This window comes from Balaenoptera borealis, assembly GCF_965194805.1.
Source record: "Balaenoptera borealis genome assembly, chromosome: 5".
In the NCBI taxonomy this organism is placed as follows: Eukaryota; Metazoa; Chordata; class Mammalia; order Artiodactyla; family Balaenopteridae; genus Balaenoptera; species Balaenoptera borealis.
In genome coordinates, this window is record NC_138862.1 from 131,582,630 (window position 1) to 131,601,456 (window position 18,827).

General features: G+C 43.3%; 1 protein-coding gene across 1 annotated transcript in view; it reads right to left on the reverse strand.

Moving 5' to 3' along the window:
- Positions 1-1,214: 1,214 nt before the first annotated feature.
- TF (transferrin) overlaps positions 1,215-18,827 on the reverse strand; it is a 31,105-nt gene continuing 13,492 nt past the window's right edge. Inside the window, exons 9-17 of the mRNA XM_082392696.1 lie at positions 18,403-18,557; positions 16,353-16,443; positions 15,715-15,753; positions 14,233-14,391; positions 11,428-11,572; positions 10,196-10,260; positions 6,465-6,649; positions 5,073-5,262; positions 1,215-1,402 (exon numbers count right to left, since the gene is read on the reverse strand). Of these exons, the coding sequence (XP_082248822.1) occupies positions 1,368-1,402; positions 5,073-5,262; positions 6,465-6,649; positions 10,196-10,260; positions 11,428-11,572; positions 14,233-14,391; positions 15,715-15,753; positions 16,353-16,443; positions 18,403-18,557 (1,064 nt within the window). The 3' untranslated portion in view covers positions 1,215-1,367. The remainder of the gene's footprint in view (positions 1,403-5,072; positions 5,263-6,464; positions 6,650-10,195; positions 10,261-11,427; positions 11,573-14,232; positions 14,392-15,714; positions 15,754-16,352; positions 16,444-18,402; positions 18,558-18,827) is intronic.

The following is an 18,827-nucleotide window of genomic DNA, read 5'->3' on the forward strand; positions in this document are numbered from 1 at the left end:
AACTGGAGAGTTGTTTAGAAGGCAAAATCAGCAGAACTTGCTGACATTGGATGTGGAATGAGGGGAAAGAGTGAATTGAAATTTGACTCCTCAGTTTATGACTCCTGTGAGTGGGTAGCAGACCATGTCTTTACCCAGTATGAAATATATGGAGACAATAGTTGGATTAGGGAAGCAGGAGAGGGAAGGAGTAAGATGATCACCTCACTCTTCTGTCTGTTGGGCTTCCAATTGCTGTGCGAACTCGACCGTATAGATGCACAGGCAGGAGGAGGTGTGAGTGTGGGATGCTGGAAGCAGGGGTGAGCACAATAGATGTAGATGCCCAGGAGTCATTCTCATTGCTTACGGAGCGCCTGGAAAAGCACTGGATCAAGAGAAGAACCCCGGGAAGATTACTTTACTTTTCAGAACTGGTAGGAGGAGCCCACAGTAAGACCACAAGAGGACAGAGAGGTAGGAAGCAAAGCGAAGAGCTGCTGTGTCAGAGAAGCTGGGAGAGGGTTCCAAGGAAGGGTGAGTGGTCAGCCATATCAAGTTAGTAAACAGACTCAAGGATGAAAGAACAAATTGGTTTTCACCAATTTGGTGGCTGGCAGGTGGGTGGTGACCTTGACCCGAGTAGCTGCAGGGATGTGAGTGGAGCAGAAGACTGATTTCTCTGTGTTCAGCCATTAATAATCAGTGAGGGGTGGGAAGAATAAGGCTCCACCTTTCAGGAGCTCCACTAAGAATGGGAGGAGACAGGGCAGTGACTGCCATGGGAGGCGGGGTCAAGCGATGATTTTTAGCAAGAAGAGTTTCCAGTGATTCACTTTTCCAAGCAGTAAGAGTCAGGACTTCACGTTTACCTGATGAAATTTATGAAAAATATTTTAAATGTGTAAATCGTCTATATTCTTTTTCTGTACTGCCTTGAATGCTCCATCTCAATACTTACTCTGCATCCTCCTTCCTTCCCCTTCCCCAGCAACACACACACACACACATACGCACACACACGCACACAACACACACACAGCCTTATACACTTGATTATATTATAATGACCATGCAGACCCCTTTTAGAAAGAATTCCTACTTGGACTGTACCCAGGAGGTATGGCTATGGGAAAGAGCAAATGAATCTTGAGCTCTGAAGGAAGGGCTAGTTGCACATGTATTTAGTCCTTCCAGACCAAACATTTAGGGAAAAAAATGAAGTTTTTAAAAGATAAAACCAATAATAGCTTTTATTTTTATTTTGTCCCGCAGAGGTGCCACCACCAAACTGAAGGCAACCAAACCACTCAGACCAGCAAAACCAGGGGAAGCTATGGGTCCAGTGAGCTCCCATCTCCATCAGGTGGTGGCCCCACTCTTGGATTTTAAACTTTGTGGAAATTGCAGACTTCCAGGAGTTCTGTGGGGACAGAGCAGAGGGGTAGGACAGTTAATATCTACCTATATTTATTTTCTGTTAAGTGAATCAGCAGTTAAGCCTGATACAAAAGTGCTCAGACCCGTTGCCCTGCTCTTCTGATGGAGGGGCCTGGCCGTCCTCCTAGTGGCCTCCTGCTCCTGCCTGCACAGCTCCTGTGCCTACAGCGGGCAGTGTCTCACACCAAGGATGGTAACAGGACTTCCCTGCCCTACATCATCCCCCATCTTGTGTCCTACGGGCAGGGCTCATACGCCTGAGTCCATGTGGCTGGAACGAGCCTGGGAGGACTGTCCTCTCTGATCCAAGTGAGGAACTAACATAACGAGATGCACTAAGCACCCAGCACGTGCCAGTTTCCGTCCTGGGAGCTGGGGATGGAGAAGGGTACAACAGAGCCAGAGTCTCTGCCCCCTCACAGACTATGTAGGTTAGGTAAATACAACCTGGGTACTCAGAACAGTGGCCATGGATCCTTCCTTATACCAGAATTATGTGGGCAGCTGTTAAAATGCAGAAACCCTGAACCTGGCACAGACTTGCTGAATCAGTATCCCCAGGGCCTGGGAATCAGTATCTTCAGGACTGTGGCTTATGGACCTGCACTCTGCAGTTGAAGAATAACCTCCCTATAGCTACATGGTATTCTCCCACATCTTCCAAATGATTCCAAGTCATTAAATGATGTCCAACATAGCTATAGTACAAAGGTGTGTTTTACTGTATTCTAATTCTTAGAAAACTGGTGTTCTAGATAAGTACAGGCATACCTCATTTTATCGTGCTTCGCTTTATTGCACTTCACAGATGTTGTGTTTTTTACAAATTGAAGGTTTGTGGTAACCCTGCATCAAGCAAGTCTACTGGCGCCATTTTCCCAATAACATTTGCTAACTTCATATCTCTGTGTCACATTTTGGTAATTCTTGAAATATTTCAGACTTTTTCATTATTATTATATATTTGTTATGGTGATCTGTGGTCAGTAATCTTTGGTGTTACTATTGTTAATTGTTTTGGGGCACCACAAGCCATACCCATTAAGATGGCAATCTTAATCGATAAATGTTGTGTGTGTTCTGACTGCTCCACCAGCACAACAATATTGAAATTAGGCCAGTTAATAACCCTACACTGGCCTCTAAATGTTCAAGTGAAAGGAAGAGTTGCACATCTCTCACTTTAAATCAAAAGCTAGATGTGATTAAGCTTAGTGAGGAAGGCCTCCCCAAAGCCAAGCTGGGCGTCTTGTGCCAAACACTTAGCCAAGTTGTGGACGCAAAGGAAAAGTTCTTGAAGGAAGTTAAAAGTGCTGCTCCAGTGGACACAGAAATGATAAGAAACAGCCTTATTCCTGATATGGAGAAAGTTTTAGTGGCCTAGATAAAGGATCAAACCAGCCACAACATTCCCTTAAGCTAAAGCCTAATCCAGAGCAAGGCCCTAACTCTCTTCAGTTCTGTGAAGGCTGAGAGAGGTGAGGAAGCTGCAGGAGAAATGTCTGAAGCCAGCAGAGGTTGGCTCATGAGGTTTAAGGAAAGAAGCCATCTCCATAACATAAAAGTGCAAAGTGAAGCAGCAAGTGCTGATGTAGAAGCTACAGCAGGTTACACAGAAGACCTACCTAAGATAGTTAATGAAGGTGGCTACACTAAACAACAGATTTTCCATGTAGACAAAACAGCCTTCTATTGGAAGAAGATGCCATCTAGGACTTTCATAGCTAGAGAGGAGAAGTCAATGCCTGGCTTCAAAGGTTCAAAGGACAGGCTGACTCTCTTGTTAGGGGCTAATGACTTGAAGTTGAAGCCAATGCTCATTTACCATTTCAAAAATCCTAGGGCCCTTAAGAATTATGCTCAGTCTCCTCTCATGTGCTCTATAAAGGGAACAACAAAGCCTGGATGACAGCACATCTGTTTACAACATGGTTTACTGAATATTTTAAGCCCACTATTGAGACCTACTGCTCAGAAAAGAAGATTCCTTTCAAAATAGGACTGCTCACTGACAATGTACCTGGTAACCCAAGAGCTCTGATGGAGATGTACAAGATTAGTGTTGTTTTCATGCCTGCTAACACAACATCCATTCTGCAGCCCATGGATCAAGGAGTCATTCTGACTCTCAAGTCTCATTATGAAAGAAATATATTCCATAAGGCTATAGCTGCCATAGATAGTGATTCCTCTGATGGGTCTAGGCAAAGTCAAATGAAAACCTTCTGGAAAGGATTCCTCATTCTAGATGCCATTAAGAACATTTGTGATTCATGGAGAAAGGTCAAAATATCATCATGAACAGGAGTTTGAAAGAAGTTGATTCCAACCCTCATAGGTGACTATAAGGGGTTCAAGACTTCAGTGGAGGAAGTAACTGCAGATGTGGTGGAAATAGCAAGAGACCTAGAATTAGAAGAGGAGCCTGAAGATGTGACTGACTTGCTGCAATCTCATGATAAAACTTTAATGAATAAGGAGTTGCTTCTCATGGATGAGCAAAGAGAGTGGTTTCTTGGGATGAAGTCTACTCATGGTGAAGATGCTGTGAAGATTGTTGAAATGACAACAAAGGATTTAGAATAAACTTAGTTGACAAACTAATGGCAGGGCTTGAGAGGATGGAACTCCAATTTTGAAAGAAGTTCTGCTGTGGGTAAAATGCTATCAAACAGCATTGCATGCTACAGAGAAATCGTTCATAAAAGAAGAGTCAATTGATGGGGCAAACTTAATTGTCATCTTATTTTAAGAAATTGCCAGAGTCACCTCAGCCTTCAGCAACCACCACCCTGATCAGTCAGCAGCCATCACCATCGAGGTAAGACCCTCCACCAGCAAAGAGATTATGACTTGCTGAAGGCTCAGATGATGGTTAGCATTTTTTAGCAATAAAGTATTTTTTAACAAAGGTACGTACATTGTTAGACACTTTTTAGACATAATGCTATTGCACACTTTATACTGTAGTATAAACATAACTTTTATATGCACTGGAAAACCAAAACCTTCATATGTCTTGCTTTATTGCAATATTCCTTTATTGCAATAGTCTGAAACTGAACCTGCAATCTCTCTGAGGTATGCCTGTGGTGTGCATGGCAACTTGAGAGTTACTGGAACTTACCATCATTCAAGCTCTCAAGAGCAGCACCATGTAAAAGAACTCTCTGCGATGCTGGAAATGTTCTCTTTGCTCATCTATGTGGAGACACGTGTATCTATTGCATGCCTGAATTATGGCTGGTATGACTGAGGAACTAAATTTAAAATTTTGTTTAATACTAATACAAATTTAAATACCCACATGTAGCTACAGGCTACCACTTTGAGCAAGGCAGCACTGTATAAAAAGGTGTTTAGAGCAGAACAATTGGCATGGGCACATAACTCTCTTCCTCTTCTTAGTAATAGCATGGAATTCTACATGTCCAGGCAGTCACTACCTCAATGCCTTCAGCCCGTGTCCCCTTACGATCTGCCCATGCAAGTTAGCCTTTCATTCATGCTGGGATTGCATTGTTCCCTCAGCATTTCATCTGTCCGTTGGTCATCTCCTGGGGACTGCGGCCCGCTCCTCCTTTTGTATCCAGCACCCAGAACCCCGCACATGTTCTCTTTGCAGATTCCCCAATGCTGTTCCTCTTACTCACTTGAGGTTGAACATTGTCTCAGGTTAGCCACAGCTGTGACATACGCATTTCCTAAGTAGGATTCATACGTTATTGCGTTCTGAAGTGGAGCCAAACATTTAGTGTCACTCCTGAACAGAAGGTCCTTGGTTTCTGAGTGGAACAAACAAAAACTGCTCGAGCAGTCACTTCCATGTTTTCCAAATTCATCCTGTCAAATGGACAGAAAGTGCATGAGGACCTGTGGCAAAGAGCTGCTGGGAACACATGGATGGGATGGAGGAGACTGGAAGCTGGGAACCAGCCCTGGGAAGAAAGGGAAGCTGCAGAGGATGCCTCAGGATCTTTCCACATCCATCACCTGGCATTCATACAATTATGGACCACAAATCTATGCTTCCATGAGGCCTCAAAGTCCTCTGTAGGGTCCATCCTGTTCCCATCTCCTTGGGGAAGTCCCTGCCTCCCGCCCACTGCTGAATTCTCTGATCTCTCTTCCTCACTTCATTGGCCATGGTCTTGGGGGCGGCTTCCAGGAAATGAGAGGGCAGAAGCATGTCCCTTTTAAGTATTATTGTCAAAGAAAATATTAAATATGAGCAACCCAGTGAGGAGTGGTACAGGTAGCTGTTAAAAGTTCATATTTGACTGCATCTTTGATCCTATCTTGATAAGAGGCTCGACTCCTCCAGGCCTTCTAAGATTATAAGTGAAATAATGATTACAGAAAGTTTAGCATTCCATCCAGCACTTAGGAAATGTTCATTAAATACTAATTATTAGTACCATTTACCTTCAGAGGACTCACAAAAGTATGCTATCTTAATTTTTAAAAGAAGAAAACCAATGGTGGATCAACAGACAGGAAGCTGTCCCTGAGGGGAGGGTGGTGTTTGTGGGTGGAGGGGTCTTTAGGATTAAAATGCTCAGGCAGTCTCTCTCCCCACAAGGCCAGCCCTGGGTTGGTTATTTTCCGCAGAGGACAAGTTCCCTCAGGGTAGGTTCCTGGGTTCTTCTGCCTGTTGGAATGGTTCTTAGTCTGCCTAAGCAAGAGAAACACAGTCCACATTTCATGACTTGTATCTAGAACGGCTGGGAAATAGGATCAGTCACCTTCATTTTAAAAAAGGCAGAAGTGGGGAAAATGAGGGTACCACAGAGCAAGGTCAGAGTCGAGCTGGAAGGCAGGTACTTGGACCCTGGGACATGTGCATCAGATGGGGTCTGATCTCTAGTGAGCAGAAGATATAAGCAGAGCGAGGCCTGGGAGATCCAGTTCCACAATCCATGCCCTCCCAGTTCTAACTTCTAGGAAAAGAATGCTGGGGTACGGGCTGGGTCTCAGCTGGGAAATCCCCAAATAATCCACACGCACCCAAGAAGAAAGGGTTGGAGGCCCTGTCTGTGCCATACCTGCTGTGCGTCTAATATTTCGCGAACACAGGCTGCCTTATCTTCCCGTGAGACCACAGCATGATTCGGGGCTTGGGCCAGGAAGCAATCACTAGCCTCCTTCACAGACTTCCTGGTTCCGTCGGTGCACAGCAGCTGAAAATCATCCTCCTGCAGTGTTTTTGCCCACTCTTCAGGGTTATTTCCTGGGTACAGAAAAGGTGGGTCAGCCACAGTTTTGATCAAGGCACACCTCACTGGGGAGATGTGACCAACCCACTGGCGTGTGGAGGGCCTGGACCCAGTGGCCAGCAGGGGTTACAGTAATGTGGAGAGGAAGAGAGTTACCAGGAATTCTCAGAGACCACTCCTTTCAATCTGCCCACCCAGCCAGGGGAGGGTGAACCACATTCTATGGATGCTGTTCAAAATGATCTTCATTTCTACTAAATTCCGAAGCATTTGGATCTCCTGCTCCAGTGTAGAAAGAACGTGACCCTCTAAGCAGGTTTGTGCTATACCATCTGGCACTAGCAAGCAAAAGAACTTTCCCCAGAGGCCCTTTTGGAAGGGCCAAAGGTTTCACTTTTATGAGTGAAATCTGGCTCACTCATACTAGTTCTATGTGGAATGCACACATGCCTCTGTGCATACAGGTCCATATCCTGTTCTCAGCCCCTTGCTTCATCTTTTCTGTATTCTCTCTGAAAAAAGAACATCTCACCCATTCTCAAGGTTTAAGCTCCTTCCTCCTAAGGCAATTCTCAAATAAGTTTTCCCGGTTTTTGCTTCTCTCCTAAAATACAGGATTGCAGTCTTTTTCTTAATTTAATTTTCTCATTTAATTGAAAAACTAATATATGAATGCAGTATTTTAAAAGTTTAAATTTATATAGAGAGTAAAAATATCCCTTTTCTTACACTCTCCAAAGGTACACTTTTGGTTTTTATAGAAAACTCCAAATTGCCTGCCTTTCCTCCCACCAGTACCTGCACATATCTTTGCTCACATGTTAACATTTCTCCTTTCTTTTCTTACCCATCCCTCCAACTCAACACCTTCCAAGTGAAATCCATCCTTATTCTCTCCAAACCCATTCTGTTCTACTTAGTACTTTAAGCATTTATTCAGTACCATGTTCTAAGCCTTCTGCAAGATACAATCTTATTGGAGGGGGGAAATAGCACACATACCAAAATCAAGAATGCAGGGCACAGATAATAACATTTTGTATTTTGTGTAACACTCTCTAAACGCTGTGTGAGCTGGGGAACCAGCACAGTGAGAGCACATTAACTCAGGAAGGCTAGCTGGAGAAGGCAAGGTTTCAGGTGTGTCCTGTAACATGTGTAGGCCTGAGAGGAGGAGAGAGGAACGCTTCTCTGTGAGGGGATGGAGGGCTCCAGCAAGACTCACGGACAGGTACGTGCCCGGTGTTCCTATTGGGTGGAGGAGAACAGCCCCACTGGAACAGAGTCTTGGGCAGTCAGGCTAAACATGCTCAGATCCTCAAGGCCCTGAGTGTGGGATGGAGTGTCATACTTAGGTAGGAAGAAAAGTGGGTCTATGAGAACTTATGAATGGAAATCAATGTTAATGTGTGAGCCTGAAATAGGACAACTAGGAAAAATGAGATGGGAGGTGATTTGGTCTGGGTTAGGAGCAGTGGGCATCCAGAAGGGCATGATAAAAAATTTTCTTTCCACTACAAATAACTCTTGTTTACTGCAGCTACTTTGTAAAATGCTACATAGTTTAAGGAAGAAGACTTTGAAACCCAGTATAATCCCTCAGCATTCACCTTCAACATTGGTGCATTGCTTCTAGTCTCTTTTCTAGACTCATATGATGTGCAGACACATATCTACATAATTAGATCATACAGTCTCTATGCCTTTGTATCCTGGTTCTTCCATATCACAACATACCATAGAATTTAATGAAGACATACATATTCCGAAGAAACAAAAAACATACTGACTGAGAAATTAATCTAGGCTTGACTGGCAGGGCATATAATAAAGACCTCCATGGGGACAGAGGCTGTGTGAAGAGGACTGCGTTTTGAGAGAAGGATGAGGAGTTTGGGTTTATACAGGTTGAGGTTGCAGTGCCAGTGTACTTTGTACATAAAAATGACCACAGGGCAAACAGAGATCCTGGGATGTTATTTAGATGGGAGGTGGGCCTCCTCTATAAATTCCCCTCAGGAGGTAAGGCTTTTGGAGTCTTTGCAAAGAGAGTTGTGGCCTCGAGAGGGGAGCCCTACTTGGAAGGGTACAAAGAGAAATCAAGGGATGACAAAGAACCAGCCTAGGGTAACACTCAGGTAGCAGGAAAAAGGACAGCCCTTAAAGGAAAAAGCAAAAGTAACAGGAGGGAAGAAAGAAAAATTAGCCAAACCAATTATTCCTTCAAGTAAGTACTTAGCAACTTCTGTGTGCCATGTACTATGGTTGGTGTTGGGATGTAAGAAGAGGAAAAAAGAGCTCCCTGTGGCCACAGTTTATTACAGAATGTGATGAATTCAATAATAAGAGCAATATGGACAGAGGATTCTGTTGTGGGATGGAGGTGTGCCATTGGGGAAGGCGTCTTAGAGGAGTTGGTCCTGCACTAGTTCATTCTAAATGAGTTGTTGGAAAAATTTGAGGTTGGGTAAAGGGACATGACGGAGGGAGGGAAGTAATAGCTGCCTGGACTCTAGGTGGGGATTATAAGCAGTTAGTTATAGAGAGTGGGCAGGTGGAATACTCATTCTTACTGACATTTTAAAAAATTTTGTCTTGTTTGTTAATGTCATGGCCATCTAATATTCACCCACTAGTTTTAGTACCCATTGATGATCCTTGCTTGAATCAATTATTACTATCTTGGTTGCCAAATGATAGTTTTTTAACTTCATAATTATTTCTGCATCTGTAATTAGCATTCTACAATAAGGAAGATGTTTCCCTTATACTCATTTGTTTAATCAGGATGGACTTATGCGTTCCTATTTTATTCAATGGGTTATTATTTCTTACTACTATTATTATTTCTTTTAAAGCTCAAAACGTCCCAGATTTGGCCAGTGGAGGGCTTTCGCAATGGCTCCTATGTGCTTTGATACGTCCCATCTCTCTGAGCTCTTCAGCATGATGTTCCAGGTTCACCTTATACCTTTCCTGCCCCAGCCACAGAATCAGCTATTTTTCCAAGGGGCCTTGGTTCCTTCTATTGGGGAATGGTTCTAGAAGCCAAGGTCTTGGTGCTCATTCCTACAGGGGTGCCACTGTCTGTATGTTTTTCCCAGTGGACCTATAATATATTTAAATATATATTGGACCTAGAAATATGAGAAATAGTTATAAAGGACCTTTTGGGGATAACTCACAGAATTTGAATAGGGACTGTGGACGTGATGTGTATTAAATCCATGTTAGTATAAATTTCCTGATCTTGCTAATTGTAATGTAGGTATGTGAGAGAAAGTCCTGGTTCTTAGGAAATGTGCACTGAAGTATTTAGGGGAAAGGAGGCACAGTGCCTGCACCTGTAGGAAGGTTCCTGGGAGAGACTCAGGGCCACTGGGAAGCCCATGGTCCTTACCATTCTGCCTATCCAAGCGAACACTTCTCTCTTCACCGAACAAACAGGTTGAGAATCAGAGCTCTGGACCCTGACAGAGTCCATAACACTTCCACAAAGACATCCTGAACACAAGTGAACCAGCGACCCTGATTTATGGGGACAAAGGTTATGCACCTACCACCAGTGTTCTCTTTGACAGTCTGGTCCTTCACAAAGGCCACGTCTCCCTTCTCAACCAGACACCTGCAGAGTCCCAGACAGGGAGAGAGAAGAAAAGAGGTCAGAGACACATCTGTCATTCAGAAAGGCCACCTTATAGATCCAGGGCTGGCCATCTGATATCAGCAATTGTGATTCCCATTTGATCACTAATCTATTGTCACTGATCTTACATATTACTAATGTAAGTAATAAAAAGAAAACAAAACCTCTGATATGCTTTGTAGTTATACAATCTCACTTCTACACACTAAATTCTAAATTCTGGCCCAGTTTCTCCAACAGAGCTACGTCCGTTTCCTAGCTTCAACACAGATATTAGAGGGGCAATTTTCCCGCAGGGTGATTCCTTACTCACAGTCTCCTTGTAAAATTGGAAACTTGTGGGCTGTGAATTGTTCTTACTCTAACTCACAAGCTGGTTATACCTGGAAAATTGGCATAATCTTTGTTTTTCCTTCCCTAGTGAGAATTTTAGTTACAATACCACCATCATTGTGAAGTTGATGGATTCATGAACTACTAAGTGACACAGGCCCAAGTCAGACAGGATAGTTAAAAACTAATAAGGTCGTAAAGTGCACAGGTGTCTCTTTAAAAATGATAAAGACTCCATGAGCTAGAAATGTAACCAAAGATGTAGAAATCATGTACTTTACTTTTGTATTGATATATTTCCATGGTTGTAGGTTCCCCCAGAGGTGAATGGAAGAGCGTGAGCCAGATGCTTGACTCCTGTGTTTATTCAATTATGGTAGGGTTTCCTCACCTGGCACTAGTGACATTAGGGGCCGGATAATTCTTTGTTGTAGGGTGCTGTCCTACGCATGTAGGATGTTTAGCAGCCTCTCCCAGTTAGATGCCAGTAGCACTCCCCAACTCCACCGATAATCAAAAACATCTCCAGACACTGCCAAATGTCCCCTGAGGGGCAAATCACCCCCCGCTGAGAACTTCTGACCTGTACCATACTGCCAGTCTTTGCTGTCTATGACAGCCAGGTCTGGAGACCATGTCCTGGAGGGACCTGGATACCTCTTCTCACAGGTTTCTACTTATGTTTGTAAATGTGACACCCTAACATGCAGGACTAATGGGATAGGAATGTAAGAATCTCACCTGCGTTCCTAAAAAGGAATCTCGTCAGGGCTGGGATTACTATTATTTTTGTATCAGGATTATAATACTCACCTGAAAGCCCCTGAATAGCCATAGTATCTCTCCTGGTTATTGGGAAGACACTCCCTTCCCGGAAAACCTTCTGAGCCAATGCACAGAGCACAGAGACTGGAATTTCGTGGAGACCCAGGGGCACAGCCTTCACTGAAAAATTTATCTGTGCAGAAGGATAAAAGAAAGTCAACTCTTCCTGAGTCAATGTCAGTGGCCTTTACCTAACACATCACAGGTGTGTATGGCCCAGGATAGGTAGAACATACTCGTTATGTGACCTGCCATCAACTCAGGACCTGCCAGGGTATAGGCTTTGAAAGGAAACTTAATTGAGGCTGGGAACCATTACAAGTCAGGTGGAGGGGATTCCATCAGCATCCCAATAGTGTCTCACTCACCTAAAGAGAGAGATGGGATGGAGATGATATGAAAGTTGACTAAAGGGGGTAAAATTGAAGGTCTCACTCCCTGAGTTGTGCCACTTGTTTTTGGTGTTTCTTTTCTCTGATATTTATTAGAAGAGCCTTTAACAGAACTTAGAACTCCAAGCTTGAGAAAGTGCTGGGGAATTTCACACACAGTTCAGCTGCTCTCCCATAGCTGTAAAACTGCCAGGAGCCTCAGGAGAGCAGAAGTGCTGCCCTTGCTGGTGGGCAACAGGACTCCTGAATGTCACCCCAGCCACACCTTGCTTCCTGTCAAACTGGTGGCGCAGAACATGGCAGTGCAGAAATGTGATTGCATCTCCAAATCCGCCCCCCTCACACACACACACACACACACACACACACACACACACACACACACACACACACAGGACTTGCCTGGTTCATAACTGTCTTTAGAGGCCCTCCTAGAAGTAGCTACACATATTTGGAGGTGGCACGGAGGAAGTACTCAGGAAGTTAAAGAAAATAAGAACCATGGGAAAACATGTCCATGGTGAAATTACACACAGATTTTAGGAGGTAGAACTAAGCTCATACCTGAAGATATTCAGAGGACACAGAGAATAAACTGATTTCCACCCCTTTGAAGGGGCCTAGGAGCTGAGCAGTCACTTGGTGAGACTGCCAAGATCTTAAAGAGACCCGAGGACCCCTCATACCACGTTGCCTAGAAAGCCCCATGGCAGGGCTTGTAGCTGTCCACCCAATGGCCATTTCCCCTTGCTTCTTCACAACAAAGATCAAGTTTTTTTTCTTTTAATTTTTTCTTCATTAATTTTTTATTGAGATATAATTGACATTAACATTATATTAATTTCAGGAGTACAACATGTTTCGCTACTGTGACTATATTGTGAAATGATCACCACAATAGGTCTAGTTAACATCCATCACCATACAGGGTTAAAATAATTTTTTTCTTTTGGCTAGGACTTCCAAACTATGTTGCATAAAAGTGGCAACAGTGGGAGTCCTTGTCTTGTGCCTGACCTTAGAGGGAATGCTTTCAGCTTTCCACTGGTGCGTATGATGTTAGCTGTGGGTTTGTCATATGCGGCCTTTATTATGTTGAGGTATATTCCCTCTATGCCTACTTTCTGGAGAGTTTTTCTCATAAATGGGTGATGAATTTTATCAAAAGCTTTTTCTGTATCTATTGAGATGATCATATGATCTTTTTCTTCGATTTGTTAATGTGGTGTATCACATTAAGAATTTTTTTTCTTGTGATGAGAACTTTTAAGAGCTACTCTCTTAGCAACTTTGAAATGTGCAATACAGCATTAACTATAGTCACCATGATGTACATTACATCCCCATGACTTTTATTTATTTTATAACCAAAGTTCATACCTTTTGACTACATTCACCCAATTTGCCCACCCCCAACCCCTGCCTCTGGCAACCGCCAATCTGCTCTCTGTGTCTATGAGCTCGGGTTGTTTTATTTTTGTTTAGATCCCACATATAAATGAGAACATACGGTATTTGTCTTTCTCTGCCTGACTTATTTCACATAGTGCCCTCAGGGTCCATCCATGGTGTTGCAAGTGGCAAGATTTCTTTCCTTTTTATGACTGAATGATATCCTATTGTATATATATAAACCACAATTTCTTTATCCATTCATTCATGATGGACACTTAGGTTCTTTCCGTGTCATGGCTGTTGTAAATAATGCTGCAGTGAACGTGTGGGTGCATATCTTTTCGAGTTAGTATTTTTGTTTTCTTCCAGTAAATACCCAGAAGTGAAATTGTTGGATCATATGGTAGTTCTATTTTTAATTTTTTGAACAAAAATCTAGTTTTATTTGGGACAGAAACATGCCCAAATAAACGATGACATTTTTCAGCCTCTCTTACAGCTAAATGTGACTATGTATCTAAGTTCAGGGCAATGAGAAGTTAGCTGAAGTAATTGGGCTAGAGTTCCTGAATAGCTCCTTTAACAAGGTGGCACATACTTCAAGTGCCCTTTCTCCTTATTCCTTGAGCTTGCCTGGATCGTGGATATAATGGCAACCATGAGTGACCTTGAAGATGGAGGCCTCATGCTGAGAATGGTGCAGCAGGAAGAGAGAGGAGCCTGGGTTTCTAATGACAGTACCAGCCATGGACTGCTGTCTCTGGTCTTTTTCATGAGAGAGAAAAGTAAACGCATATTCACTTAAGCCATTATGTGCAACTGAAAAGAACCATTCTGATCCACCTCCCAGCCCTACCATTCCTTTTAGATATTTCCTTGAAGTTCACTAAACCAAATTGTATTACCATAGAGCCAGGGCCACAGCATCTTTTACAATACCACACTCTTCCCGGTACACCTCTTCCCACCTGGCCCTGACAACAGCACCCTCCCAGAGCTCACTCACCAAATTCACAGTGGTTAATCTTCTCGTAGAGCAGACCCATGGGGATGTTCCAGCCAGCGGTTCTGTCTACTGCAGTGTGGCAGGACTTCCTGTCTTTCAGATTGTTCCAGTTGAGATCAGGATCTGACGATTTCTTAACCACAGCCACAGCATAGTACCCTGCAAGAAAGACACCCCAAAAGGGAGTATTAACACCCCTGGGCTCTCCAGAGTGTCTAAACCTGCCATCTCCCTAAGGAGTAGAATTATCCCAAACCATTCCTTCTCTCTTTGAAAAGGTCTTCCCAATAACTGACTGAGGGGGGATACAAGTCATTCCAGGAGGTGGAGATTAATCTGAACTTAAAAAACAAAATAATAAGAATACATAACCATCAGAGCAATGGCTGGTGTATAACCCTTCCCCAAATGCATGAAGCTACTGACATAAACCAGCAACTCACCCTCCACTGTGGAATAGTAGAGGAATGGATACTGAAGGGTACATTAGGAAAGAGTAGTAAATGAGCAATAAACCACAGGGATATTCTGGCCAGATAATTTGTGATAAGGAGAATACAGGTTTGCACCACAATAAATATGCAAAGTGGAAACTGTCAAAATCAAGTTAGCTGCCATGATTAGCAGCAAATACATGCTGATCTTTAAAACTGGTAATAGAAAGAATATCAACTCATGATTTCAGTTTTCCAATTTAATTAATTCAGGAAATTGTTTCCAACAGAAAAGACACAAATCTTATTGTTCATGGAATAAGAATGGTTCTATTTTCGGCTGAAGAGCTTGGTTCCTAGTGTGATGGGGAGAGGCTGAAGGTTGTAACTGGGAAAAGTGATGAGGACAGACTTGCACACTAATGGCTGGAAATGACCTGCAGGGACTTGAGTGTGGGCCCCAGAGCCCACTTTGATAAGATTTCCTGTCTTGCTCCTGCCACATCTTTCCAGATCCACCCCAAGCCAGAGCCCTGGGTGAGAGCCAGGTTGGCCTGGGTGCCTGGGCCTAGCCCTGGCTGGGAAGCTGGGCAATCACATGCCCCTAGACATCTGCCGGTATGAGCCTCTCCCTTCAGCCCTGCCAGGCACGTATCAGCAAGGCTCCTGGGCTGGTGCTAACTCTCATCTAAAACTTTGCTGGCCTCATGCAATGTGAGGCAGTCAGGAGTGGTGGGGAGGGCCTGTATTTGCTTGCTGGATGTCGGAGTCTAGACAACTTGTAATCTCTCTGAGCTGTTGGTCCTCTTATGCATCCTTAGAGGACAACAAGACATACCTTATAGGATTAAATGAAAATTCCCAGGTGCAAGTCATAGCAAGTGTAAAAAAGTAATCATCATTGCCAGTTACTCTACTTCCATGATTTCTTTGCATTCCAAAAATTGGTCTCTTATCTACATTTGATTTGAATTTAAACTTACCTTACCCTTTCCCAAAAGCAATGGGAATTTATCTTAAACTCATGAGGTTACCAATCTCAACTCACCACTCTCTGGTGTGAATTTACAATCTTCGCCCTCATTTTCTGTAGAGGAGAAAACGAAGAAGTCATTAAATACTCATTTATAGATTGGAAATCGTCTTTACCATGTGCAACTCAGAATTAAAAGAGCCAGGAAAACTATCTACATATCACCAGTTCCCAAAAGGTCCAGGCTGTCTGGATTATGCAAGTTCACTTTAGCTCCCTGGCCTCTGGAATTTAGTCCAAAATTGTACATTTCAAGTTTCCCACTCTATCTATCCTGTGGCCACGGTGGTCTCTGCCAACTGTACTTGAATCCCTGCACCAGGGCAACAGGAGAAGTGTGAGCTTTGGAAGCAAGAAGACCTGCCAGGAATCCCAACTGAGAATCTAGATGTCCTCTGCAGAGGGGTCACTTTTAGCTAGAACTTCCCAGTGCAAAGCCTCCAACTCCCTTGTGGAAGGTATGATAGAAGATCCCATCCTTCAAGATAACTGTTGGGGACTAGAGATGAGGGAGCCCAGAGCCTAGGAAGTAGGAGGTGCTCAGTAAGCAAGAGCTTTATGGCCCATGTGGCATAAATCAGGCTGTGATTTTCCATTTCCTTTCGCCATGGCCCAGGGGAAATGAAACACTGAGAGAAGCCCCTTCCACTTACTGTAGTTCTCTGCTAGGACAGGTACCAGACCACATTTGCCTGCTATGTAGATGTGGCCTCCATCCAAGCTCATGGCATCAGCTTCTCCTTTCTGCAAAGACAGAGCACATCACAGCAGGTGAAAAGAGACCATCTTCTGTCCCACATGCCCTTTAAGCTGTTTCCTTGAAGCAACCTTGCCAGCACAGGTCATGAAGGCCCAGGGAGACAGAAGGTGCTGGTACTGGACTCCCAAAGGATCAGTCAGGCACACCCAACATAGAAAATAAAATGTACTCCCATTTTCACCCAAACCATGATGAACTGATGATCAATTCTGGGTGCTTTGCTTTGTTTCTTCAGGAGGAAAGACCCACATTCAGTCCCCCTGTCCTCTCATAGGGCACACTGTCCCAGAGACACTCTCACAACACCTTTCTGACACCAAGAATTCTCATTTGTAAGACAAATGAGTGGAGTCAGAGACTCAGGGCTGTGTCTGTGGCATAGAGTGCCTCCTGATGGGGGGCCCAGACCTGAATCTCGGCCACATTGTCTGGGTGCTACTTTGGTGCTTGGTCAATACAAGATCTTTAATGAATGAGTCAAATAAACTTAAATGATCTGTTAGATATAATGATCTAATAGAGCTAATAATCCCCAAATTTCAGACATGCTTAAATTCAACAAGACTGCCAAGCTTCCCATTGGGCTTAGAAATATACTTTTGAGGAACATTCCCTAAAGGAATAATCAGATATGTGGGAAAGTATTTGGGCAAAATGTGTAAGTGGGCAAAAGCATGCAAGTGTGATTCATAATATCAATAAGATAGGACCAAACTTAATGCTCAATAGCAAGGAAATGGCTCAACAAATTGTAGCACATCCACACTCTGGAATAGCTATCAACATTAAGCTATCAACATGTTTTCATGGAAACAACCTAAATGTCCATCGACAGATGAGTGGATAAAGAAGATGTGGTACATATATACAATGGAATAATACTCAGCCATAAAAGAGAATGAAATAATGCCATTTGCAGCAACATGGATTGACCTAGAGATTATCATACTAAGTGAAGTGAGTCAGAAAGAGAAAGACAGATACCATATGATATCACTTATATGTGGAATCTAAAATATGACGCAAATGAATTTATCTACGAAACAGAAGCAGACTCACAGACATAGAGAACAGACTTGTGGTTGCCAAGGTGGAGGGGGCTGGGGAAGGAATGGGTTGGGAGTTTGGGGTTAGCAGATGCAAACTATTATACATAGAATAGATAAACAACAAGGTCCCACTGTATAGCACAGGCAACTATATTCAACATCCTATAATAAACCATAAGGGAAAAGAAACATAAAAATTTAAATTTAAAAAAAAGAAAAAAGAAAAGAAAGAAATGAAAGAGAAAGTCCCCCATAAACTTGGTCCCCAGACATACCACTGTAAACAGAATAGGGTATATTCTTTCAAAAATAAACTAAAATATATTTTAAAATATATTTTTAAAAATCATGTTTTCAGAGAATGACTTGTGACAAGGGAAAAGCTCCCTAGATAAGATTAGGTGAGAAAAGAGAGTAAATTGTATGTATGATATGAGCCCAGTTAACAGGATTTTCTCTGAGTTATAAGGTTACAATTAGATTTTATGTATTTTCTTCTTTATATCCTCCAGTTTTTCAACATTATCTAAAAGCAAATATGGAATGCTCTTGTGATCAACAAGGCTAAACTTCTACCTGCTTGCACAATAACATGACCCTGTCACACTTGTCTCACTTGCCATGGCACACCGTGGGTTTCAGGCACACCCACACTCAGGTCCAGCCTCCCCAAGCAGACACGGCTCAGATTGCCCTCCACCGGGTGCTAACACTAGGAGGAAACAAGCCCTAAGGAGCCCTTCAGCTCCAGAAGCTCAAAGGTCCTGAGGCTCCGGTGGGGCTGGTCTCCCACAGTGAGGGCACGGTTCCTTGGAACCCGGCTTTTCGTGTCATTCCCAGGAACACTCACTCACCCTTGGGGACGGGTGGGCAACAGTGGCAGGAGTGACGTACCATTATCTTGGCGATGCATTCTTCAGTGCTCTCCGCTGATTCACACTCTATTTTCCCGTCACTGTTCACACTCCACATATCACACTTGACCCTCTCCTGGTGGTGCACTGCACACCACTTCACCTTCTTGCATTCACCCTTTGAGGTGCTCGGGCCTAGGACATAAGGAAGAGAACCAGAGATTAGAAGAGGCCCAGATGTTGCCTGCTGGTTATGCTGCTGTCTTCATGAAAATGCTGGGATTTTTCAGCAATACACAAACAGATCCCATTCAAGGAATTAATCTCTTAGAAATCAAAGGTAATAACAGTCTCTTAGTTGGCTTCTTATCATTTAGATTTAACTTAAAATTGTTTCTTATGAGAAGTCAACTTTCCTCCCAGTCCCAAGGCGCTCTATCACTTCAGGCTGGGGTTTTTTTTTTT